General features: G+C 44.3%; 1 protein-coding gene across 2 annotated transcripts in view; it reads right to left on the minus strand.

The window, feature by feature from the left end:
• Positions 1–27325, minus strand: part of LOC112238324 (netrin-G1-like) — a 184616-nt gene that overhangs the window by 148061 nt on the left and 9230 nt on the right. For both annotated transcript variants that reach the window (XM_042308206.1, XM_042308207.1), the window contains exon 2: positions 3941–4367. In XM_042308206.1, coding sequence (XP_042164140.1) covers positions 3941–4189 — 249 coding nt within the window. In that variant the 5' untranslated portion in view covers positions 4190–4367. The remainder of the gene's footprint in view (positions 1–3940; positions 4368–27325) is intronic.

Below are 27325 nucleotides of genomic sequence, written 5' to 3' on the forward strand. Positions count from 1 at the left end.
TATAGAGGAGACAGACCCACAGGTTGCCCTCTAGGTTACAGAGAGCTGGTATAGAGGAGACGGACCCACTGGTTGCCCTCTAGGTTACAGAGAGCTGGTATAGAGGAGAGACTGGTTGCCCTCTAGGTTACAGAGAGCTGGTATAGAGGAGACACTGGTTGCCCTCTAGATTACAGAGAGCTGGTATAGAGGAGACGGACCCACTGGTTGCTAGGTTACAGAGAGCTGGTATAGAGGGAGACGGACCCACTGGTTGGTTACAGAGAGCTGGTATAGAGGAGACGGACCCACTGGTTGCCCTCTAGGTTACAGAGAGCTGGTATAGAGGAGACGGACCCACTGGTTGCCCTCTAGGTTACAGAGAGCTGGTATAGAGGAGACGGACCCACTGGTTGCCCTCTAGTTACAGAGAGCTTACAGAGAGCTGGTAGGTTAGCTGGTATAGAGGAGATGGACCCACTGGTTGCCCTCTAGGTTACAGAGAGCTGGTATAGAGGAGACGGACCCACTGGTTGCCCTCTAGGTTACAGAGAGCTGGTATAGAGGAGATGGACCCACTGGTTGCCCTCTAGGTTACAGAGAGCTGGTATAGGAGACGGACCCACTGGTTGCCCTCTAGATTACAGAGAGCTGGTATAGAGGAGATGGACCCACTGGTTGCCCTCTAGATTACAGAGAGCTGGGTATAGAGGAGATGGACCCACTGGTTGCCCTCTAGATTACAGAGAGCTGGTATAGAGGAGATGGACCCACTGGTTGCCCTCTAGGTTACAGAGAGCTGGTATAGAGGAGATGGACCCACTGGTTGCCCTCTAGGTTACAGAGAGCTGGTATAGAGGAGACGGACCCACTGGTTGCCCTCTAGGTTACAGAGAGCTGGTATAGAGGAGACGGACCCACTGGTTGCCCTCTAGGTTACAGAGAGCTGGTATAGAGAGCTGGCCCTCTAGGTTAGAGGAGACGGACCCACTGGTTGCCCTCTAGGTTACAGAGAGCTGGTATAGAGGAGACAGACCCACTGGTTGCCCTCTAGGTTACAGAGGGCTGGTAGGTTAGAGGAGACGGACCCACTGGTTGCCCTCTAGGTTACAGAGAGCTGTTATAGAGGAGACTGGTATAGAGGAACCCACTGGTTGCCCTCTAGGTTACAGAGGGCTGGTATAGAGGAGATGGACCCACTGGTTGCCCTCTAGGTTACAGAGAGCTGTTATAGAGGAGACAAACCCACTGGTTTGCCCTCTAGGTTACAGAGAGCTGGTATAGAGGAGACAGACCCACTGGTTGCCCTCTAGGTTACAGAGAGCTGGTAGTCCCATCCACCAAACTACCAGGTGTGAAACAGGGAAGGGACTCAGGGGGTATGCTAATTTGGTATAGAGCAGACCTAACTCACTCCATTAAATTAATCAAAACAGGAACATTCTACATTTGGCTACAAATTCAAAAGGAAATTATCTTAACAGAGAAAAATGTCCTCCTGTTTGCTACCTATATCCGCCCAACTAGAATCCCCATACTTAAATCCTAGAGGGGGAAATCAATCATCTTCAGGCCCAGGGACATGTACTAGTCTGTGGCGACCTAAATGCCAGAACTGGACAAGAACCGGCCACCCTCAGCACACAGGGGGACAAACACCTGCCAGGTGACAGCATTCCCTCCCCCATATGCCCCCCTAGGCACAACATAACCAACAAAAACGGGTCACAACTCCTGCAGCTCTTTCACACGCTGAGTCTGTACATAGTCAATGGTAGGCTTCGAGGGGACTCCTATGGTAGGTACACCTATAGCTCATCTCTTGGCAGTAGTACTGTAGACTACTTTATCACTGACTTCAACCCAGAGTCTTTCAGAGTGTTCACAGTCAGCCCACTGACAACCCTATCAGACCACAGCCTACTTGAAAAGAGCAATACTCAATCATGAGGCATCAAAGCCAAAAGAACTGAGTAACATTACGAAATGCTATAGATGGAAGGAATGCAGTTTTGAAACCTACCAAAAAACAATTAGGCAACAACAAATTCAATCCCTTTTAGAAAATTTCCTGAGTAAAATGTTCCACTGTAATAGACAAGGTGTAAACTTGGCAGTAGAACATCTTAACAGTATATTTGACCTCTCAACTTCCCTATCAAATCTAAAAATCTGCAGCTTAAGCCCCACCCTCTTCAACATATATATCAACGAATTGGCGCGGGCACTGGAAAAGTCTGCAGCACCCGGCCTCACCCTACTAGAATCTGAAGTCAAATGTCTGCTGTTTGCTGATGATCTGGTTCTTCTGTCACCAACCAAGGAGGGCCTACAGCAGCACCTAGATATTCTGCACAGACTCTGCCAGACCTGGGCCCTGACAGTAAATCTCAGTAAGTCCAAAATAATGGTGTCCAGTCACCAGGTCTAGTCGCCAGGACCACAAATACAAATTCCATTTCGACACCATTGCCCTAGAGCACACAAAAAACAATACATACCTTGGCCGAAACATCAGCCCCAAAGGCAACTTCCACAACGCTGTGAACCATCTAAGAGGCAAGAAGGGCCTTCTGTGCCATCAAAATGAACATAAAATTCAACATACCAATTAGGATCTGGCTAAAAATACTTGAATCAGTCATAGAACCCATTGTCCTTTATGGTTGTGAGGTCTGAGGTCCGCTCATCAACCAAGATTTCACAAAATGGGACAAACACCAAATTGAGACTCTGCATGCAGAATTCTGCAAAAAATATCCTCTGTGTACAATGTAGAACACCTAATAATACATGCAGATCAGAATTCTGCCGATACCCGATAATTATCAAAATCCAGAAAAGAGCTGTTAAATTCTACAACCACCTAAAAGGAAGCAATTCCCAAACCTTCCATAACAAAGCCATCACCTACAGAGAGATGAACCTGGAGAAGAGTCCCCTAAGCAAGCTGGTCCTGGGGCTCTGTTCACAAACACACCCCACAGAGCCACAGGACAGCAGCACAACTAGACCTAACCACATCATGAGAAAACAAAAAGATAATTACTTGACACATTGGAAAGAATTAACAAAAAAACAGAGCAAACTAGAATGCTATTTGGCCCTAAACAGAGAGTACACAGTGGCAGAATACCTGACCACTGTGACTGACCCAAACTTAAGGAAATCTTTGACTATGTACAGACTCAGAGAGCATAGCCTTGCTATTGAGAAAGGCCGCCTTAGAAAGACCTGGCTCTCAAGTGAAGACAGGCTATGTGCACACTGCCCACAAAATGAGTTGGAAACTGAGCTGTACTTCCTAACCTCCTGCCCAATGTATGACCATAATAGAGACACATATTTCCCTCAGATTACACAGATCCACAAAGAATTCGAAAACAAATCCAATTTTGATAAACTCCCATATCTACTGGGTGAAATTCCACAGTGTGTCATCACAGCATCAATATTTGTGACCTGTTGCAACAAGAAAAGGGAACAAACACCAATGTAAATACAACCCATATTTATGCTTATTTATTTTCCCTTGTGTACTTTAACCATTTGTACATTGTTACAACACTGTATATATACAAAATATGGCATTTGTAATGTCTTTATTGTTTTGAAACTTTTGTATGTGTAATGTTCACTGTTCATTTTTATTGGTTATTTCACTTTTGGTTATTTCACTTAAGTATGTATGTAAACTTCTGACTTCAACTGTACATAACAGTGTGCATCGCATTCTGTACCACAGAACAATAGAGTTTGTGAGCTGAAACCTACCTTCTCATTCATCACCATCACAGTCAGCTGTGTGTGTGTGTGTGTGTGTGTGTGTGTGTGTGTGTGTGTGTGTGTGTGTGTGTGTGTGTGTGTGTGTGTGTGTGTGTTTGTGTGTGTGCGTCCATCACACTTACCGAGATATGTCCGAACCGTGGGTGTGTGTGTTTATGTGTTTGCCAGTACTCACCAGTGCGCAGTATGTCTCAGGTGGGTCTCCACAGGTGATATTGGGCGGATCCAGGCTGACGGTCAGGTACTTGGTCAGGACTGTAGCTTCTGGTTGACAGGCCATGTAGTCCCACGTTAACCCTTCTTCTGTGTAGATCTGACTCTTACACACGTCATAGTGGCCCCAGGCAGCTGGGTATTGCTGCATGGCCACACACACACTCACACACACACACACCGCCTGCAGGGTCAACATCGGACAACGCATCTCCTCGTCCTATTATGACTAAGCGGCTGTTTTTTTTTGTTGTCGTCCAAAGACAGTGTGAAGGGGCGGAGCCAATGTGTTGTATCTTCCTCCTCGTGAGCCAATGGGGGTGTGTGTGTGATGTTGTTAGGTTGGTGTGTTTTTAAATCATCGTTGTGGCTGTCAGTCAGTAAGTGCCCTGTGGGAGAGAAGGAGAGGAGGTCATTGGACAGTCAAGGAACAGGTTGAAGGCAAAGTTAAAGGATTAGTAGTGGCGCTGCAGAGAGTAGACCACAGGCAAGCACACACACACACACATTCTTACCCTTAGATAATGGCTTGGCTGAAATATACGATTTAAATTTCTCTTTTAGATGTAAAATCTCAAAATGATTATTTTCTATACGTCAAGTAAATTACAGTTGAGACAATTGCTTTTCCAGCTCTATTTATTTCATATAACTTAAAGTGTAGGAATCAGGAGTTTTTAACCACAGAGTGTGGTTAACTTATTTGCAGTCACCATCTGGTTACATTTAACAACAAATATAGTTATGTTTTGGGGTTTCAAATAGTTATTAACTTATTTTCAGATATCTTTGGAACTACCCACAAATAGTCTGGGTAGCCATCATCCCCTCCACCTGCCTGGAGCCTTCCTCCAATCGCCAGCTTGTTGACTGTTCCCCTCGTCCCCCGTCTCCTCGTCCCCCGTGCCCTCGTCCCCCGTGCCCTCGTCCCCTCGTCCCCTGTGCCCTCGTCCCCTGTGCCTTCGTCCCCTGTGCCCTCGTCCCCTGTGCCCTCGTCCCCTGTGCCCTCGTCCCCTGTGCCTTCGTCCCCTGTGCCCTCGTCCCCTGTGCCCTCGTTCCCTGTGCCCTCGTCCCCCCTCGCCCCCTGCCCCCCCCCGTCCCCCTCGTCTGAATCTATCCCTAGCTATATGGCTATTGGAATCCCTTCTGCTTCATAGCTCTGGAATCTATCTACTTCATAGCTATATGGCTATTGGAATCTATCTACTTCATAGCTACATGGCTATTGGAATCTATCTACTTCATAGCTATATCGCTATTGGATTACCCTCACTGGCTCTCCCTCAGCCTGATATTCTCAGCCGGATTTTAGAACTCAACATTATTATTTATTAATATTATTATTATTTATAATTTAATATAAATGAAACAAGACCACTTTCTCTTGGTCACAGATGGACGACGTCCCTTTGTGTTTAAAATTCTAACTTTTCTGCACACATTTGAATGATGTCTCTGCGCCGCTCAGCGGACATTTTAAGAGAAAATTCTCTGTCGTCAGTTATATGAGAGTGCCAATATTGTACTGTCACTAAGTAAGATCCCATTTTGCATTGTTTATGATTTGATTGTTTCTATTTTTAGAAAGCATTTCAATTATTGCAAACGCTATTGTTCCACTTCTGTTGAATAGGAAATAGATTATTTTTCATAAAAAGTTAAAAAGGGCCAAAAGTTCTGAGATCGACACAAATATTAATTTTCACAAAGTTTGCTGCTTCAGTGTCTTTAGATATTTTTGTCAGATGTTACTATGGAATACTGAAGTATAATTACAAGCATTTCATAAGTGTCAAAGGCTTTTATTGACAATTACATGAAGTTGATGAAAAGAGTCAATATTTGGAAGTGGAAAGTGGTGTGTTGAGGGATTGCATTGCAGGACACTGTGAGCTATCTATCACAAACGATCAGTAAGATGGAACAACTGTTCCTGTAATGGTACCTAACAGCCTTCAGTGTGTTGTGGTGTGTGTGTGTGTGTGTGTGTGTGTGTGTGTGTGTGTGTGTGTGTGTGTGTGTGTGTGTGTGTGTGTGTGTGTGTGTGTGTGTGTGTGTGTGTGTGTGTGTGTTGTTGTCAGGTAGGTAATGCCTATCAGTTGGTGTGTGAAACAGGTCCCAAAATAGATGCTTCATGCCAACCAGACGGCGTAAATAGTGTTGTTGACTGCACATTTCCAACACCTGCATTTCAACTGAAGGTGTTCTGATTTTACATTCAGTGTGTTAATGTTCCATTATGACTTACTACTGTAGTGAATGTTCCATTATGACTTACTACTGTAGTGAATGTTCCATTATGACTTACTACTGTAGAGAATGTTCCATTATGACTTACTACTGTAGAGAATGTTCCATTATGACTTACTACTGTAGTGAATGTTCCATTATGACTTACTACTGTAGTGAATGTTCCATTATGACTTACTACTGTAGTGAATGTTCCATTATGACTTACTACTGTAGTGAATGTTCCATTATGACTTACAACTGTAGTGAATGTTCCATTATGACTTACTACTGTAGTGAATGTTCCATTATGACTTACAACTGTAGTGAATGTTCCATTATGACTTACTACTGTAGTGAATGTTCCATTATGACTTACTACTGTAGTGAATGTTCCATTATGACTTACAACTGTAGTGAATGTTCCATTATGACTTACTACTGTAGAGAATGTTCCATTATGACTTACTACTGTAGAGAATGTTCCATTATGACTTACTACTGTAGAGAATGTTCCATTATGACTTACTACTGTAGAGAATGTTCCATTATGACTTACTACTGTAGTGAATGTTCCATTATGACTTACTACTGTAGTGAATGTTCCATTATGACTTACTACTGTAGTGAATGTTCCATTATGACTTACTACTGTAGTGAATGTTCCATTATGATTTACTACTGTAGTGATTAAGAGTAATGAAATATCACATTTACGTAAGTATTCAGAGCCTTTACTCAGTACTTTGTTGAAGCACCTTTGGCAGCGATTACAGCCTTGAGTCTTCCTGGGTATGACGCTACAAGCTTGGCACACCTGTATTTGAGGAGTTTCTCCCATTCTTCTCTGCAGGTCCTCTCAAGCTCTGTCAGGTTGCTGCACAGCTATTTTCAGGTCTCTCCCGAGATGTTTGATCGGGTTTAAGCCCGGGCTCTGGCTGGGCCACTCAAGGACATTAAGAGACTTGTCCCGAAGCCACTCCTGCATAGTCTTGGCTGTGTGCTTATGGTCGTTGTCCTGTTGGAAGGTGATCCTTCACTCCTGTCTGAGGTCCTGAGCGCTCTGGACAAGTTTTCATCAAGGATCTCTCTGTACTTTGCTCCTCCTCCTGACTAGTCTCCCAGTCCCTGCCTCTGGAAAACATTCCCACAGCATGATGCTGTCACCACCATCCTTCACCATAGGGATGGTGCCAGGTTTCCTCCAGATGTGACGCTTGGCATTCAGGCCAAAGAGTTAATCGTGGTTTCATCAGACCAGAGAATTTTGTTCCTCATGGTCTTTGAGTCTTTAGGTGCCTTTTGGCAAACTCTAAGTGGGCTGTCATGTGCCTTATACTGAGGAGTGGCTTCTGTCTGGCCACTCTACCATAAAGACCTGATTGGTGGAGTGCTGCAGAGATGGTTGTCCTTCTGGAAGGTTCTCCCATCTCCACAGAGGAACTCTGGAGCGCTGTCAGAGTGACCATCGGGTTCTTGATCACCTCCCTGATCAAGGCACTTCTCCCCCAAATGTTTAGTTTGGCCGGGCGGCCAGCTCTAGGAAGAGTCTAAGTACTTATGTAAATAAAGTATTTCTGTTTTTTATCTTTAATATATTTACAAACATTTCTAAAAACCTTTTTTCACTTTGTCATAATGGGGTATTGTGATGTCATTAAGGGTTAGTGTGATGTCATTAAGGGGTATTGTGATGTCATTAAGGGGTATAGATTGATGAGGGGAAAAAAGTATTTAATACATTTTAGAATAAGACCATAACGTAACAAAATATCAAGGGCTCTGAATACTTTCTGAAAGTACAGTATAGCGTACCTCTCACTCTCTGATCACAGAAGTGGAGCTGCTCTGGTTTGCAGTAGGACAAGAGAAAAAGGGAAACACTAGGCGATAGTGGATGGGGCTGACCACATAAATGGGTGTCATGAAGAGAAGAGAAGAGAAGAGAAGAGAAGAGAAGAGAAGAGAAGAGAAGAGAAAGAGAGAGAGAGAGAGAGAGAGAGAGAGAGAGAGAAAAAAGAGAAAAAAAGAGAGAGAAAAAAAATCTAAGAAAGAAATTGAGAAACCTGTCCAACCAAAAACATAGAGACCCAGAAAACCTGAGCCTATGCCTTCACTATGGTGAATCACTAAAACAATACAGAAATACACTACGGAAAAAGAAGGAACAGCACGTCAGAAATCAGCTCAATGTAACTGAAGAATCCATAGACTCTAACCACTTCTGGGAAAATTGGAAAACACTAAACAAACAACAACACAAAGAATGATCTATCCAAATTGGAGATGTATAGGTAAACCACTTCTCCAATCTTTTTGGCTCTATAACAAAGAATAAAGAGCAAAAACATGTACATGATCAAATACAGATCTTAGAATCAACTATTAAAGACTACCAGAACCCACTGGATTCTCCAATTACATTGAATTAGTTACAGGACAAAATAAAAACCCTCCAACCCAAAAACGCCTGTGGTGTTGATGGTATCCTTAATGAAATGATCAAATATACAGACAACAATTCCAGTTGGCTATACTAAAACTCTTTAACATCATCCTTAGCTCTGGCATCTTCCCCAATATTTGGAACCAAGGACTGATCAGCCCAATCCACAAAAGTGGAGACAAATTTGACCCCAATAACTACGTGGAATATGCATCAACAGTAACCTTGGGAAAATCCTCTGCATTATCATTAACAGTAGACTCGTACATTTCCTCAATGAAAACAATGTACTGAGCAAATGTCAAATTTGCTTTTTACCAAATTACCGTACAACAGACCATGTATTCACCCTGCACACCCTAATTGACAACCAAACAAACCAAAACAAAGGCAAAGTCTTCTCATACTTTGTTGATTTCAAAAAAGCCTTCGACTCAATTTGGCATAAGGGTCTGCTATACAAACTGATGGAAAGTGGTGTTGGGGGTAAAACATACGACATTATAAAATCAATGTACACAAACAACAAGTGTGCGGTTAAAATTGGCAAAAAACACACACATTTCTTCACACAGGGTCGTGGGGTGAGACAGGGATGCAGCTTAAGCCCCACCCTCTTCAACATATATATCAACGAATTGGCACGGGCACGAGAAAAGTCTGCAGCACCCGGCCTCACCCTACCAGAATCCGAAGTAAAATGTCTGCTGTTTGCTGATGATCTGGTGCTTCTGTCACCAACCAAGGAGGGCCTACAGCAGTACCTAGATCTTATGCACAGATGCTGTCAGACCTGGGCCCTGACAGTAAATCTCAGTGAGACCAAAATAATGGTGTTCCAAAAAAGGTCCAGTCACCAGGACCACAAATACAAATTCCATCTAGACACTGTTGCCCTAGAGCACACAAAAAACTATACATACCTTTGCCTAAACATCAGCGCCACAGGTAACTTCCACAAAGCTGTGAACGATTTGAGAGACAAGGCAAGAAGGGCATTCTATGCCATCAAAAGGAACATAAATTTAAACATACCAATTAGGATTTGGCTAAAAATACTTGAATCAGTCATAGAGCCCATTGCCCTTTATGGTTGTGAGGTCTGGGGTCCGCTCACCAACCAAGACTTCACAAAATGGGACAAACACCAAATTGAGACTCTGCACGCAGAATTCTGCAAAAATATCCTCTGTGTACAACGTAGAACACCAAATAATGCATGCAGAGCAGAATTAGGCCGATACCCACTAATTATCAAAATCCAGAAAAGAGCCGTTAAATTCTATAACCACCTAAAAGGAAGCGATTCCCAAACCTTCCATAACAAAGCCATCACCTACAGAGAGATGAACCTGGAGAAGAGTCCGCTCAGCAAGCTGGTCCTGGGGCTCTGTTCACAAACACAAACACCCCCTACAGAGCCCCAGGACAGCAGCACAATTAGACCCAACCAAATCATGAGAAAACAAAAAGATAATTACTTGACACATTGGAAAGAATTAACAAAAAAACAGAGCAAACTAGAATGCTATTTGGCCCTAAACAGAGAGCACACAGCGGCAGAATACCTGACCACTGTGACTGACCCAAAATTAAGGAAAGCTTTGACTATGTACAGACTCAGAGAGCATAGCCTTGCTATTGAGAAAGGCCGCCGTAGGCAGACATGGCTCTCAAGAGAAGACAGTCTATGTGCTCACTGCCCACAAAATGAGTTGGAAACTGAGCTGCACTTCCTAATCTCCTGCCCAATGTATGACCATATTAGAGAGACATATTTCCTTCAGATTACACAGATCCACAAAGAATTAGAAAACAAATCCAATTTTGATAAACTCCCATATCTACTGGGTGAAATTCCACAGTGTGCCATCACAGCAGCAAGATTTGTGACCTGTTGCCGCGAGAAAAGGGCAACCAGTGAAGAACAAACACCATTGTAAATACAACCCATATTTATGCTTATTTATTTTATCTTGTGTCCTTTAACCATTTGTACATTGTTAAAACACTGTATATATATATAATATGACATTTGAATTGTCTTTATTGTTTTGAAACTTTTGTATGTGTAATGTTTACTGTTCATTTTTATTGTTTATTTCACTTTATATATTCACTTTATATATTATCTACCTCACTTGCTTTGGCAATGTTAACACATGTTTCCCATGCCAATAAAGCCCCTTGAATTGAATTGAGAGAGAGAGAGAGAGAGGAGAGAGAGAGAGAGAGGGAGAGAGAACGAAATAAATAAAGAGGGAAGGAGGGAGAGAGAGAGGGAGAGAGAACGAAAGAAATAAAGAGGGAAGGAGGGAGAGAGAGAGAGAGGGAGAGAGAACGAAAGAAATAAAGAGGGAAGGAGGGGAAGAGAGAGAGGAGAGACAGGGAGAGAGAGAGAATGAAAGAAATAAAGAGGGAAGGAGAGAGAGAGAGGAGAGACAGAGAGAGAGAGAGAGAGAGAGAGAGAGAGAGAGAGAGAGAGAGACAGGCGATAAAGTAGAAGACTGTGGCTGGTTATTCTGCTATGATGATGAATAGCTGACCCCTGACCAAACTGACAGCTGACAGTTGAAAGGTCCAGTATGTTGTAATAGTTTGATGATGTTGACAGTTGAAAGGTATTCTGAAGATATATTGCTGTGGAAAAAATGTTGTTGCTTTTGATGTAAAACCACACCTGTCTTTTGACTTACTCACAGTGTGCGTTTCCATCTGCCTAAATAAGATGACACTAACGCTTAGGCTTTAGCTCAGTGGGATAACACAGTCGAGGAACACAGGAGACCAGGGTTTGAACTCACTCGGTCACACACCATGTTACTCAATGACTCTCAATGCACTGGGGATAACTACATTTTCTGGGTTCAAAGGTTACAAGAAGACAAATGCTATTTCTGCAACGGTGCATTCTATATTAAAAGTCATACATATTTCACTAGGTTTCTCTCTGTATGTTTAGAGTACAGAGAGAAAGAGAGCGAGCGAGAGCGAGAGAGAGAGGAAGTGGGAGAGCGAGAGAGAGAGCAAGCAAGCGAGAGAGAGAGAGAGAGGAAGTGGGAGAGCGAGAACGAAAGAGACAGAGAGCAAGAACGTGAGAGAAAGAGAGTATACAGCAAGATGTTTATCTCTCTCTTCCCTCTCCTGTTGTTTTTCAATCCTGTGAAACCCCTTGTGTCCGTTAGCATCCCATCCATTAGGCCAGTCAGGTGGAGTAAACACGGTAGGCAGCAGTGCCCTGTGGCTTGTTCTGGTTCCTCGGTAGACTTTAAAACACTCTGTTTATTTTATAGTCCAACCCTACATACAGAAAATAATTCACATCCCTGATGTATTCCACGTTTTGTTCTGGTTACAGCCTGAATTCAAAATGGATTGAATGGATTGGGTTTTCAACCAGCTACACACAATATGATGACATCACAATACCCCATAATGACATCACGCTACCCCATAATGACATCACGCTACCCCATAATGACATCACACTACCCCATAATGACATCACACTACCCCATAATGACATCACACTACCCCATAATGACATCACAATACCCCATAATGACATCACGCTACCCCATAATGACATCACAATACCCCATAATGACATCACACTACCCCATAATGACATCACGCTACCCCATAATGACATCACACTACCCCATAATGACATCACAATACCCCATAATGACATCACGCTACCCCATAATGACATCACACTACCCCATAATGACATCACACTACCCCATAATGACATCACAATACCCCATAATGACATCACACTACCCCATAATGACATCACAATACCCCATAATGACAAAGTGAAAACATGTTCTTGGACATTTCTGCAAATGTATTGCACCTGGCTACTCCTACATACCCCTACCCCGGCCAACAGCTCTGCACCCCCCGCAGCAACTTGCCCTGGATTCCGAGCTGGTCATGGATGAACCTCAGCCACGCTCAAGGTCCTAAACGACATCATAACCGCCATCGATAAAAGACTGTACTTGTGCAGACGTCTTCATCGACCTGGCCAAGGCTTTCGACTCTGTCAATCACCACATTCTTATCGGCAGACTCAACAGCCTTGATTTCTCAAATGACTGCCTCGCCGGTTCACCAACTACTTCTCTGATAGAGTTCAGTGTGTCAAATCGGAGGGCCTGTTGTCCATGACCTCTGGCAGTCTCTATGGTGGTGACACAGGGTTCAATTCTCTGGCCGACTCTTTTCTCTGTATATATCAACGATGTCGCTCTTGCTGCTGGATTCTCTCTACGCAGACGACACCATTCTGAGTACATCTGGCCCTTCTATGGACACTGTGTTAACTTCAGTATTTTCAGGTCAGGATGAAATGCATTCCCAAATTTAACTGCCTGCTACTCATCCCCAGAAGATAAGATATGCATATTATTAGTAGATTTGGGTAGACAACACTCTGAAGTTGCTTAAACTGTTTGAATCATGTCTGTGAGTATAACATAACTTATTTAGCAGGCGAAACCCCGAGGACAAACGGTTCAGATTTTTTTTCTTTTTTGAGGTCACTCTCTTTTCAATGAGTTTTCATTGGGAATCCAGATTTCTCAGATTTTTCTTTTTTCTTCCAGTTCCTATCGCTTCCACTGGATGTCAACAGTCGTTAGAAGATGGTTGAGGTTTTTCCTTTGTGTAATGAAGAAGTAGGGTCATCTTGAACGAGGGTCACTTGTAGTGTACTGTTAGATAGAGGCGCGTGACCAGAAAGCTTGAGTTTGTTGTCTTCAATTTGATCGATTATTAATGTTTAAAAACACCTAAAGTTGTATTACAAAAGTAGTTTGAAATGTTTTGGCAAAGTTTACAGGTAACTTTTGAGATAATTTGTTGCTCAAGTTGGAACCGGTGTTTTTCTGGATCAAATGCGCCAAATAAATGTTCATTTTGGAAATATATAGACGGAATTAATCAAACAAAAGGACCATTTGTGATGTTTATGGGACATATTGGTGTGCCAACTGAAAGCTCGTCAAAGGTAAGGCATTAATTATATTTTTATTTCTGCGTTTTGTGTCGCGCCTGCAGGGTTGAAATATGGTTTCTCTCTTTGTTTACGGAGGTGCTACCCTCAGATAATAGCATTGTTTGCTTTCGCCGAAAAGCCTTTTTGAAATTTGATATGTTGGCTGGATTCACAACAAGTATAGCTTTAATTTGCTATCTTGCATGTGTGATTTAATGAAACTTTGATTTTTATAGTAATTTATTTGAATTTGACGCTCTGCATTTTCCCTGGCTTCTGGCCAGGTGGGACGCTAGCCTCCAAATTAGTTTCAATGCCATACAACACTCCTTCCGTTGCCTCTAACTGCTCTTAAATGGTAGTAAAACTTAATGCATGCTCTTCAACCGATTGCCGCCCACACCCAAACACCCGACTAGCATCACTACTCTGGACGGTTCTGACTTAGAATATGTGGACAACTACAAATACCTAGGCATCTGGTTAGACTGTAAACTCTCCTTCCAGACTCACATTGAGCATCTCCAATCCAAAATTAAATCTAGAATTGGCTTCCAATTTCGCAACAAAGCCTCCATCACTCATGATGCCAAACATACCCTCGTAAAACTGCCTATCTTACCGATCCTCGACTTCGGCGATGTCATTTACAAAATAGCCTCCAACACTCTACTTAGCAAATTGGATGAAGTCTATCACAGTGCCATCCATTTTGTCATCAAAGCCCCATATACTACCCACCACTGCGAGCTGTATGCTCTCGTTGGCTGGCCCTCGCTACATATTCGTCACCAAACCCACTGGCTCCAGGTCATCTATAAGTCTTTGCTAGGTAAAGCCCCGTCTTATCTCAGCTCACTGGTCACCATAGCAACACCCACCCGTAGTACGTGCTTCAGCAGGTATATTTCACTTTCATCCCCAAAGCCATCACCTCCTTCGGTCGCCTTTCCTTCCAGTTCTCTGCTGCCAATGACTGGAACGAATTGTATAAATGACTGAAGTTGGAGACTTATACCTACCTCATTAACTTTAAGCATCAGCTGTCAAAGCAGGTTACCGATCACTGCACCTGTACACAGCCCATCTGTAAATAGGCCAGCCAACTTCCTCATCCTCATTTTGTTATTCTTTTGCACCCCAGTATCTCTACTTGCACATCATCATCTGCACATCTATCACTCCAGTGGTAATGCTAAATTGTAATTATTTTGCCATTATTTCCTATTTATTGCCTTACCTCCCTAATCTTACTACATTTGCACACACTGTACATATACTTTTCAATTGTGTTATTGACGTTTGTTTATTCCATGTGAACTCTGTGTTGTTTGTGTCGCAGTTGTAAATGAGAACATGTTCTCAATTGGCCTACCTGGTTAAAAGGCTAGGGGGCAGTATTCGGAAGTTCGGATGACTGACGTACCCAAAGTAAACTGCCTGTTACTCAGGCCCAGAAGCTAGGATATGCATATAATTGGTAGATTGGATAGACAACACTCGGACGTTTCCAAAAGTGTTAAAATAATGTCTGTGAGTAATAACGGAACTGGCAGGTGAAAACCCGAGGAGAATCCATCCGGACATGTTTTTTTTTTTAGGTCACAGGCCATTCAAATGCTTGTCATGGAATATTCAATGGAATTCCTCCCAGATTGCAGTTTCTATGGCTTCCACTAGATGTCAACCGTCTTTAGAAAGGGTTCCAGGCTTGTTTTTTGAAAAATGAGTTAGTGGTTGTAGTTTTTCAAGGTGGCTCTCATTTTGACTGTAGTCTTGAGGTGCGCACCTCGTTATTTATCTCCGGTATTGAACAAATTACATTCCGTCTTAAATTGTATTGTTTATTTACATAATAAGGTACCTGAGGATTGTTAGAAACGTTGTTTGACTTGTGTGGACGAAGTTTATTGGTAACTTTTGAGATTGCTTTTTCTGCATGTTGAACGAGTGGAACGGGTGGATTACTGAATGCAACACGCAAACTAAACTGGGATATAAAGAAGGACTCTATCGAACAAAACCACTATTTGTTGTGTAGCTGGGACCCTTGGAATTGCAAACAGAGGAAGATCTGTAAAGGTAAGTGATTTATTTTATCGCTATTTCTGATTTTTGTGACGCCTCTGCTGGTTTGGACAATGTTTTTTAATGCTGGTGTATGCAGGGCACTGTCCTCAGATAATCGCACGGTGTGTTTTCGCCGTAAAGCCTTTTTTGAAATCTGACACAGCGGCTGGATTAACAAGAAGTTATTAAGCTGTTAAACGATGTAAGACCCTTGTATTTTCATGAATGTTTAATGTTACGATTTTTTGTATTTTGAATTTCGCACTCTGCATTTTTCACTGTCGAGGTGGGTTGCTAGCCCAAAGAGGTTATTAAATAAAGGTGAAATAAAAATATATTGAAAAAAAAAGTAGAAATATCTCATTTACATAAGTATTCACACCCCTGAGTGTTTAGCATCACCTTTGACAGCAATTACAGCTGAGTTTCTCTGGGTCTTTAAGAGCTTTACACACCTGGATTGTACAATATTTACACACCATACTTTTTAAAGTCTTGCCACAGATTTTCAGGATGATTTAAATCAAAACTGTAACTAGATCACTCAGAAACATTCAATTTCGTCTTGATAAGCAAAATATTTAGCCTTGTGTTTTAGGTTATTGTCCTGCTGAAAGGTGAATTAATCTCCCAGTGTCTAGTGGAAAGCAAACTGAAACAGGTTTTCCACTAGGATTTTGCCTGTGCTTAGCTCTACTTGTTTTATTTCACACTAAAAAAAACTACCTAGTCCTTAACGATGACAAGCTTACCCATAACATGATGCAGCCACCACTATGCTTGAACATATGAAGAGTTGTACTCAATCAATACTGAGTTCAATACACTTTATTTATATTGTTGAATTGTGTTCTAATGTTTTATTCTGTTCTACTGGCTGCACTGTCTGCAATGTGGATTTTTCTCAGCCCAACAGATGTCTCTCTCCGGTAGGAAGGGAACGGACTTCAGAGTCTCCTCTCAGCCCAACAGAAGTTTCTCTCCGGTAGGAAGGGAGCTGACTTCATAGAGTCTCCTCTCAGCCCAACAGAAGTCTCCCTCCGGTAGGAAGGGAGCTGACTTCATAGAGTCTCCTCTCAGACCAACAGAAGTCTCTCTCCGGTAGGAAGGGAGCTGACTTCATAGAGTCTCCTCTCAGCCCAACAGAAGTCTCCCTCCGGTAGGAAGGGAGCTGACTTCATAGAGTCTCCTCTCAGACCAACAGAAGTCTCTCTCCGGTAGGAAGGGAGCTGACTTCATAGAGTCTCCTCTCAGACCAACAGAAGTCTCTCTCCGGTAGGAAGGGAGCTGACTTCATAGAGTCTCCTCTCAGACCAACAGAAGATAATCTCCTTTTCGTTCACATGCACCTTCAGCCATAACAAGCCTATATGCAGCCCAAATCATATTGATAAATATTCTGAGATGCAAGTCGTTAAGTGCTCAAATGCGTATAGATTCTTGGATCAATTACTCCACGAAACATTAAAGTGAACTTACATCTGCCTGCATGTTTTAATTCAGCCTGAGATGGGACGGGGGCGGGGGGGGGGCTGTCATAAAGCCCATTTGTGGGTGGGGGGAAACTAATTCTGATTGGCTGTGCCTGGCTGCCAAGTTGGTGGGCCTATGCCTTCCAAGGCCCAATCATTAGGGTCTAATAGGTTTATTTCCATTGACTGATTTCCTTATACGAAATGTAACTCAATAAAGTCTTTGAAATTGCTGCAATGTTGCGTTTATATTTTAGTTCCAGCACCTAACTCAGGTTACTGGGCAGACTGAGCTAGCAAATGCGTGTTGTCTGGCTGATGAATGCCATCATAAGACTGTAAATTGCCCCCCAGCTTTACTTGGCCAACACCCAAACCTCTCCTATGAGCCAGAGCCAGTCAGAGTGTGATCTATTGGCAGGGAACACAGAAGTGGCCCCATTGCCTGTCCCCTCGCTCTCTCTCGCTGCTGCTGTTTCTCTCTCCTTCCCCCTCTCTCTATTTCTCTGCCTCTCTGTCTCTCTCTCTATTTCTCTGCCTCTCTCTCTCTATTTCTCTCTGCCTCCCTCTCTCTCTCTATTTCTCTCTGCCTCCCTCTCTCTATTTCTCTGCCTCCCTCTACTTCTCTGCCTCGAAACACTTCTCTGCCTGAACTTACTTCTCTGCCTCCCATGTTTCTATTTCTCTGACTCCCTGAGACTCTCTCTACTTCTCTGCCTCCCTCTCACTCTCTCTACTTCTCTGGCTCCCTCTCTCTACTTCTCTGCCTCCCTCTCTCTACTTCTCTGCATCCCTCTCTACTTCTCTGCCTCCTCTCTCTACTTCTCTGCCTCCCTCTCTCTACTTCTCTGCCTCCCTCATCTACTTCTCTGCCTTTATCTTCTACTTCTCTGCCTTCTCTCTATTTCTCTGCCTCCCTCTAACTCTCTAATTTCTCTGACTCCCTCTCAATTCTGCTTCTCTGCCTCCCTCTATTTCTACTTCTCTGTTCTCTCACCTCCCTCTCTCTACTTCTCTGCCAGACTGACTTCTCTGCCTCCTCTCTCTACTTCTCTGCCTCTGGCTGACTTCTCTGCCTCATAAGACTGTTCTCTGCCCCCCTCTTTACTCTGGCCAACCTCAAACTCTCTCTTCTCTGAGCCAGAGCTCTCACTCTGATCTACTTCTCTGGCCTCTCTCACTTCTCTGCCCCCTCTCTACTTCTCTGCCTCCCTCTCTCTACTTCTCTGCCTCCCTCTCTCTCTTCTCTGCCTCCCTCTCTCTACTTCTCTGCCTCCTCTCTCTACTTCTCTGCCTCCTCTCTCTACTTCTCTGCCTCCCTCTCTCTATTTCTCTGCCTGCCTCCCTCTCTCTATTTCTCTGCCTGCCTCCCTCTCTCTACTTCTCTGCCTCCCTCTCTCTACTTCTCTGCCTCCCTCTCTCTCTCTATTTCTCTGACTCCCTCTCACTCTCTCTACTTCTCTGCCTCCCTCTCACTCTCTCTACTTCTCTGCCTCCCTCTCTACCTCCCTCTCTCTACTTCTCTGCCTCCCTCTCTCTACTTCTCTGCCTCCCTCTCTCTACTTCTCTGCCTCCCTCTCTCTACTTCTCTGCCTCCCTCTCTCTATTTCTCTGTCTCCCTCCTCTCTCTATTTATCTGCCTCTCTCCCTCTCTCTCTCTCTATTTCTCTGCCTCCCTCTCTCTCTCTATTTCTCTGCCTCTCTCTCTCTCTATTTCTCTGCCTCTCTCTCTCTCTCTCTCTATGCCTCTCTCTCTATTTCTCTCTGCCTCTCTCTCTCTCTCTATTTCTCTCTGCCTCCCTCTCTCTCTCTATTTCTCTGCCTCCCTCTCTCTCTCTACTTCTCTGCCTCCCTCTCTCTACTTCTCTGCCTCCCTCCTCTCTCTCTACTTCTCTGCCTCCCTCTCTCTACTACTCTGCCTCCCTCTCTCTACTTCTCTGCCTCCCTCTCTCTACTTCTCTGCCTCCTCTCTCTACTTCTCTGCCTCCCTCTCTCTACTTCTCTGCCTCCTCTCTCTACTTCTCTGCCTCCCTCTCCCTACTTCTCTGCCTCCCTCTCTCTACTTCTCTGCCTCCCTCTCTCCATTTCTCTGCCTCCCTCTCTCCATTTCTCTGCCTCCCTCTCTCTCCCTCTCTCCATTTCTCTGCCTCCTCTCTATATCTCTCTGCCTCTCTCTCTACTTCTCTGCCTCTCTCTCTCTACTTCTCTGTCTCTCTCTCTCTACTTCTCTGCCTCCCTCTCCCTACTTCTCTGCCTCCCTCTCTCTACTTCTCTGCCTCCCTCTCTCCATTTATCTGCCTCCCTCTCTCCATTTCTCTGCCTCCCTCTCTCTCTCTCCATTTCTCTGCCTCCTCTCTCTCTACTTCTCTGCTTCTCTCCCTCTCTCTACTTCTCTGCCTCTCTCTCTGCTTCTCTGCCCTCTCTCTCTACTTCTCTGCCTCCCTCTCTCTACTTCTCTGCCTCCCTCTCTCTACTTCTCTGCCTCCTCTCTCTACTTCTCTGCCTCCTCTCTCTACTTCTCTGTATCCCCCTCTCTCTATTTATCTGCCTCCCTCTCTCTCTCTCTACTTCTCTGCCTCCCTCTCTCCATTTCTCTGCCTCCCTCTCTCCATTTCTCTGCCTCCCTCCCTCTCTCCCTCTCTCCATTTCTCTGCCTCCCTCTCTATATCTCTCTGCCTCTCTCTTTACTTCTCTGCTCTCTCTCTCTACTTCTCTGTCTCTCTCTACTTCTCTGCCTCTCTCTCCCTACTTCTCTGCCTCTCTCTCTACTTCTCTGCCTCCCTCTCTCCATTTCTCTGCCTCCCTCTCTCCATTTCTCTGCCTCCCTCCCTCTCTCCCTCTCTCCATTTCTCTGCCTCCCTCTCTATATCTCTCTCCATTCTCTCTTCTCTGCCTCTCTCCTCTCTGCCTCTCTCTCTATTTCTCTGCCTCTCTCTCTACTTCTCTGCCTCCTCTCTCTACTTCTCTGCCTCCCTCTCTCTACTTCTCTCTCTCTCTACTTCTCTGCCTCCCTCTCTCTACTTCTCTGTATCCCTCTCTCTCTATTTATCTGCCTCCCTCTGCCTCCTCTCTCTATTTCTCTGCCTGCCTCCCTCTCTCTATTTCTCTGCCTATTTCTCTCTCCTCTCTATTTCTCTGCCTCTCCTCCTCTCTCTCTCTCTATGCCTCTCTCCATTTCTCTGCCTCCTCTCTCTCTCTCTATTTCTCTCTGCCTCCCTCTCTCTCTCATTTCTCTGCCTCCCTCTCTCTCTACTTCTCTGCCTCCCTCTCTCTACTTCTCTGCCTCTCTCCTCTCTACTCTCTGCCTCCCTCTCTCTGCTACTCTGCCTCTCTCTCTCTACTTCTCTGCCTCTCTCTACTTCTCTGTCTCTCTCTCTCTACTTCTCTGCCTCCCTCTCTACTTCTCTGCCTCCCTCTCTCTTCTCTGCCTCTCTCTCCTACTTCTCTGCCTCCCCTCTCTACTTCTCTGCCTCCCTCTCTCCATTTCTCTGCCTCCTCTCTCCATTTCTCTGCCTCCCTCCCTCTCTCCCTCTCTCCATTTCTCTGCCTCCCTCTCTATATCTCTCTGCCTCTCTCTCTACTTCTCTGTCTCTCTCTACTTCTCTGCCTCCTCTCTCTCTACTCTGCCTCCCTCTCTCTACTACTCTGCCTCCCTCTCTCTCTCTTCTCTGCCTCTCTCTACTTCTCTGCCTCCCTCTCTCTACTTCTCTGCCTCCCTCTCTCTACTTCTCTGCCCTCCCTCTCTCTACTTCTCTGCCTCCCTCTCCCTACTTCTCTGCCTCCCTCTCTCTACTTCTCTGCCTCCCTCTCTCCATTTCTCTGCCTCCCTCTCTCCATTTCTCTGCCTCCCCTCTCCCTCTCTCCATTTCTCTGCCTCCCTCTCTATATCCTCTCTCTATTTCTCTGCCTCCCTCTCTCTACTTCTCTGCCTGCTCTCTACTTCTCTGCCTCCCTCTCCCTATTCTCTCTGCCTCTACTTCTCTGCCTCCTCTCTCTCCATTTCTCTGCCTCCCTCTCTCCATTTCTCTGCCTCCCTCCCTCTCTCCCTCTCTCCATTTCTCTGCCTCTCTCTCTATATCTCTCTGCTCTCTCTCTCTCTCTATTTCTCTGCCTCCTTCTCTGCCTCCCTCTCTATTTCTCTGCCTCCCTCTCTCTCATTTCTCTGCCTGCCTCCCTCTCTCTCTATATTTCTCTGCCTCCCTCTCTACTTCTTTGCCTCACTTCTCTTCTCTCTCCCTCTCTCTCTCTACTTCTCTGCCTCCCTCTCTCTACTTCTCTGCCTCCCTCTCTCTAATTCTCTGCCTCCCTCTCTCTACTTCTCTGCCTCCCTCTCTCTATTTCTCTGCCTCCCTCTCTCTATTTCTCTGCCTCCCTCTCTCTATTTCTCTGCCTCCCTCTCTCCATTTCTCTGCCTCCCTCTCTCCATTTCTCTGCCTCTCTCTCTCCATTTCTCTGCCTCCCTCCCTCTCTCCCTCTCTCCATTTCTCTGCCTCCCTCTATATATATCTCTGCCTCTCTCTCTACTTCTCTGCCTCTCTCCCTACTTCTCTGTCTCTCTCTCTCTACTTCTCTGCCTCTCTCTCTCTCTACTTCTCTGTCTCTCTCTCTCTACTTCTCTGCTTCCCTCTCTACTTCTCTGCCTCCCTCTCTACTTCTCTGCCTCCCTCCCGGTCTCTCTCTCTCCATTTCTCTGCCTCCCTCCCTCTCTCCCTCTCTCCATTTCTCTGCCTCCCTCTATATATATCTCTGCCTCTCTCTCTCTACTTCTCTGCCTCTCTCTACTTCTCTGTCTCTCTCTTTCTACTTCTCTGTCTCTCTCTCTCTCTCCCTCTCTCTCTCTACTTCTCTGTCTCTCTCTTTCTACTTCTCTGCCTCCCTCTCCACTTCTCTGCCTCCCTCTCTCCATTTCTCTGCCTCCCTCTCTCCATTTCTCTGCCTCCCTCTCTCCATTTCTCTGCCTCCCTCTCTCCATTTCTCTGCCTCCCTCTCTCCATTTCTCTGCCTCCCTCTATCTACTTCTCTCTCTCTCTCTACTTCTCTGCCTCTTGCTCTCTACTTCTCTGTCTCTCTCTCTCTTGTCTGCCTCCCTCTCTACTTCTTGCCTCTGTCTCTCCCTCTCTCCTATCTCTGCCTCCCTCTATATCTCTTTCTCTCTCTACTTCTCTGCCTCCCTCTCTCTATTTCTCTCTCTGCCTCCCCTCCACTTCTCTGCCTCCCTCTCTCCATTTCTCTGCCTCTCTCTCTCCATTTCTCTGCCTGCCTCCCTCTCTCCATTTCTCTGCCTGCCTCACTTCTCTCTATTTCTCTGCCTGCCTCCCTCTCTGTCTATTCTCTCTGCCTGTCCTCTCTCTCTCTATTTCTCTGCCTCTCTCTACTTCTCTCTCTCTCTTCTCTGCCTGTCTTTCTCTCTATTTCTCTGCCTCCCTCTCTCTATTTCTCTGCCTGCCTCCCTCTCGCTCTCTCTATTTCTCTGCCTCCCTCTCTCTATTTCTCTGCCTGCCTCCCTCTCTCTATTTCTCTGCCTCCCTCTCTCAATTTCTCTGCCTCCCTCTTGCTCTCTCTATTTCTCTGCCTCCCTCTCGCTCTCTCTATTTCTCTGCCTGGCTCCCTCTCGCTCTCTCTGTTTCTCTATTTCTCTGCCTCCTTGTCTCTCTCTATTTTTCTCTGCCTTTCTCTAACTCTCTGTCTCTGTGCTCCTCTTACGCTCTGTCCCTCTCTTCTGCCTACCTAGTATCACAGTGGTGGGGTGGTTTTCAGTTTTCCAAATGATTCATAGTTATCCGCTCATGAAAAAAGTTTATCTGTGGTGATGATGCCTGCTGTAGACTCAGACAGCCAACATCAGGTATGTATGAGAGCTTCCTGTGCATTATTGAAAACTCTTTTCCTGAAGGGCTAACATAATGCACACTGGAACACACACACACATACACACACACACACACACACACACACTGGCCATTAATGTCCAACAGGCTACTTTCACCTATATTTCAAATTATTAAGTAGTGATGGGAAACCGAGGCTCTCTGAAGGCTTAGGTGCTTTTGACCAAATTGTGTCGGGGAAAAAACAGTTAATTACTCTGAGCTTCATTATCTGTTCACAATGCACAGTAGTGACATCTGCTGGTCGGCAATACACAGCAGCAATACACAGCAGTGTGTAATTATCTGATACAGGTATTTTTTTCTCAGTTGTTTTCATTTTAAGACCTTGGAGCAGCGGTCAGTTGTTGACTGATTATAGTATCACTATAATATATATATATATATATATATATATATATATAAATTATATTATAGTAGCCTATAATTATATAACATATTATAGTAGCCTATAATCATATATTAGCCTATAATTATATATTATCCTATAATGATATATTATAGTAGCCTACAATATTATTGTAACCTATAATTATATATTACCCTATAATTATATATTATAGTAGCCTATAATGTTATTGTAGCCTATAATTATATTTTATCCTATATTATATACTATAGTAGCCTATAATGTTATTGTAGCCTATAATTATATATTACCCTATAATTATATATTATATTATAGTAGCCTATAATTATATATTATATTATCCTATTATAGTAGCCAATAATTATATTATAGTAGCCTATAATTATATTATCCTATAATTATATATTATATTATAGTAGCCTATAATTATATATTATATTATCCTATAATTATATATTATATTATAGTAGCCTTTAATTATATAATATATTATATTATAGTAGCCTATAATTATATATTATATTATCCTATAATTATATATTATATTATAGTAGCCTATAATTATATAATATATATTATATTATAGTAGCCTATAATTATATTATATATTATAGTAGCCTATAATTATATGATATATTATATTATAGTAGCCTATAATTATATATTATAGTGGCCTATAATTATATTATATATTATATTATAGTAGCCTATAATTATTTATTATAGTAGCCTATAATCATATATTATATTATAACAGCCTATAATGATATATTATATTATAGTAGCCTATAATCAATTGAAATATCAGGTTTGCATCTTACATCATGCTTGTCGATGTCTGAAAGCAGCTTGAAATTCTAGGAAAAAAGCACCAGAACCACGGCATAAATCACACACGGTTTGAAAAAGCCTGTGATCAGACAAAACTTCGGACGTCAGTAATGACGTGTGATAAAGTGATGCATCGACACACTGCTTTTTTGATTTCGACACATGACTCGGAGCTCCGGTATCAAACATAACATCACTATTAAATCAGAACTCGGGCATTATCACTCCTCTAAGAGGAGCTCCGGTATCAAACATAACATCACTATTACACTGAACTTTATTTAACTCTCTGCAAACTGGAAACGATTTATCCGGAGGCTGCATTCATTGTAGCTGGGGATTTTAACAAGGCTAATCTGAAAACAAGACTCCCTAAATTTTATCAGCATATCGATTGCGCAACCAGGGGTGGAAAGACCCTGGATCATTGTTACTCTAACTTCCGCGACGCATATAAGGCCCTGCCCCGCCCCCTTTCGGAAAAGCTGACCACGACTCCATTTTGTTGATCCCTGCCTACAGACAGAAACTAAAACAAGAAGCTCCCACGCTGAGGTCTGTCCAACGCTGGTCCGACCAAGCTGACTCCACACTCCAAGACTGCTTCCATCACGTGGACTGGGAGATGTTTCGTATTGCGTCAGACAACAACATTGACGAATACGCTGATACGGTGTGCGAGTTCATTAGAACGTGCGTTGAAGATGTCGTTCCCATAGCAACGATTAAAACATTCCCTAACCAGAAACCGTGGATTGATGGCAGCATTCGTGTGAAACTGAAGGCACGAACCACTGCTTTTAATCAGGGCAAGGTGTCTGGTAACATGACTGAATACAAACAGTGCAGCTATTCCCTCCGCAAGGCTATCAAACAAGCTAAGCGCCAGTACAGAGACAAAGTAGAATCTCAATTCAACGGCTCAGACACAAGAGGTATGTGGCAGGGTCTACAGTCAATCACGGACTACAGGAAGAAACCCAGCCCAGTCACGGACCAGGATGTCTTGCTCCCAGGCAGACTAAATAACTTTTTGCCCGCTTTGAGGACAATGCAGTGCCACTGACACGGCCTGCAACGGAAACATGCGGTCTCTCCTTCACTGCAGCCGAAGTGAGTAAGACATTTAAACGTGTTAACCCTCGCAAGGCTGCAGGCCCAGACGGCATCCCCAGCCGCGCCCTCAGAGCATGCGCAGACCAGCTGGCCGGTGTGTTTACGGACATATTCAATCAATCCCTATACCAGTCTGCTGTTCCCACATGCTTCAAGAGGGCCACCATTGTTCCTGTTCCCAAGAAAGCTAAGGTAACTGAGCTAAACGACTACCGCCCCGTAGCACTCACATCCGTCATCATGAAGTGCTTTGAGAGACTAGTCAAGGACCATATAACCTCCACCCTACCTGACACCCTTGACCCACTCCAATTTGCTTACCGCCCAAATAGGTCCACAGACGATGCAATCTCAACCACACTGCACACTGCCCTAACCCATCTGGACAAGAGGAATACCTATGTGAGAATGCTGTTCATCGACTACAGCTCGGCATTCAACACCATAGTACCCTCCAAGCTCGTCATCAAGCTCGAGACCCTGGGTCTCGACCCCGCCCTGTGCAACTGGGTACTGGACTTCCTGACGGGCCGCCCCCAGGTGGTGAGGGTAGGCAACAACATCTCCTCCCCGCTGATCCTCAACACTGGGGCCCCACAAGGGTGCGTTCTGAGCCCTCTCCTGTACTCCCTGTTCACCCACGACTGCGTGGCCATGCACGCCTCCAACTCAATCATCAAGTTTGCGGACGACACAACAGTGGTAGGCTTGATTACCAACAACGACGAGACGGCCTACAGGGAGGAGGTGAGGGCCCTCGGAGTGTGGTGTCAGGAAAATAACCTCACACTCAACGTCAACAAAACTAAGGAGATGATTGTGGACTTCAGGAAACAGCAGAGGGAACACCCCCATCCACATCGATGGAACAGTAGTGGAGAGGGTAGCAAGTTTTAAGTTCCTCGGCATACACATCACAGACAAACTGAATTGGTCCACTCACAGACAGCATCGTGAGGAAGGCGCAGCAGCGCCTCTTCAACCTCAGGAGGCTGAAGAAATTCGGCTTGTCACCAAAAGCACTCACAAACTTCTACAGATGCACAATCGAGAGCATCCTGGCGGGATGTATCACCGCCTGGTATGGCAACTGCACCGCCCTCAACCGTAAGGCTCTCCAGAGGGTAGTGAGGTCTGCACAACGCATCACCGGGGCAAACTACCTGCCCTCCAGGACACCTACACCACCCGATGCTACAGGAAGGCCATAAAGATCATCAAGGACATCAACCACCCGAGCCACTGCCTGTTCACCCCGCTGCCATCCAGAAGGCGAGGTCAGTACAGGTGCATCAAAGCTGGGACCGAGAGACTGAAAAACAGCTTCTATCTCAAGGCCATCAGACTGTTAAACAGCCACCACTAACATTGAGTGGCTACTGCCAACACACTGTCAGTGACACTGACTCTACTCCAGCCACTTTAATCATGGGAATTGATGGGAAATGATGTAAATGTATCGCTAGCCACTTTAAACAATGCTACCTTATATAATGTTACTTACCCTACATTGTTCATCTCATATGCATACGTTGATACTGTACTCTATATCATCGACTGCATCCTTATGTAATACATGTATCACTAGCCACTTTAACTATGCCACTTGGTTTACATACGTATCTCATATGTATATACTGTACTCGATATCATCTACTGTATCTTGCCTATGCTGCTCTGTACCATCACTCATTCATATATCCTTATGTACATATTCTTTATCCCCTTACACTGTGTATGACAGTAGTTTTTTTTGGAATTGTTAGTTAGATTACTTGCTCGTTATTACTGCATTGTCGGAACTAGAAGCACAAGCATTTCGCTACACTCGCATTAACATCTGCTAACCATGTGTATGTGACAAATAAAATTTGATTTGATTTGATTTGATTTGATTTATTAAATCAGAACTCGGGC

This window comes from Oncorhynchus tshawytscha, linkage group LG28 (genome assembly GCF_018296145.1).
Source record: "Oncorhynchus tshawytscha isolate Ot180627B linkage group LG28, Otsh_v2.0, whole genome shotgun sequence".
NCBI classification, from domain to species: Eukaryota; Metazoa; Chordata; class Actinopteri; order Salmoniformes; family Salmonidae; genus Oncorhynchus; species Oncorhynchus tshawytscha.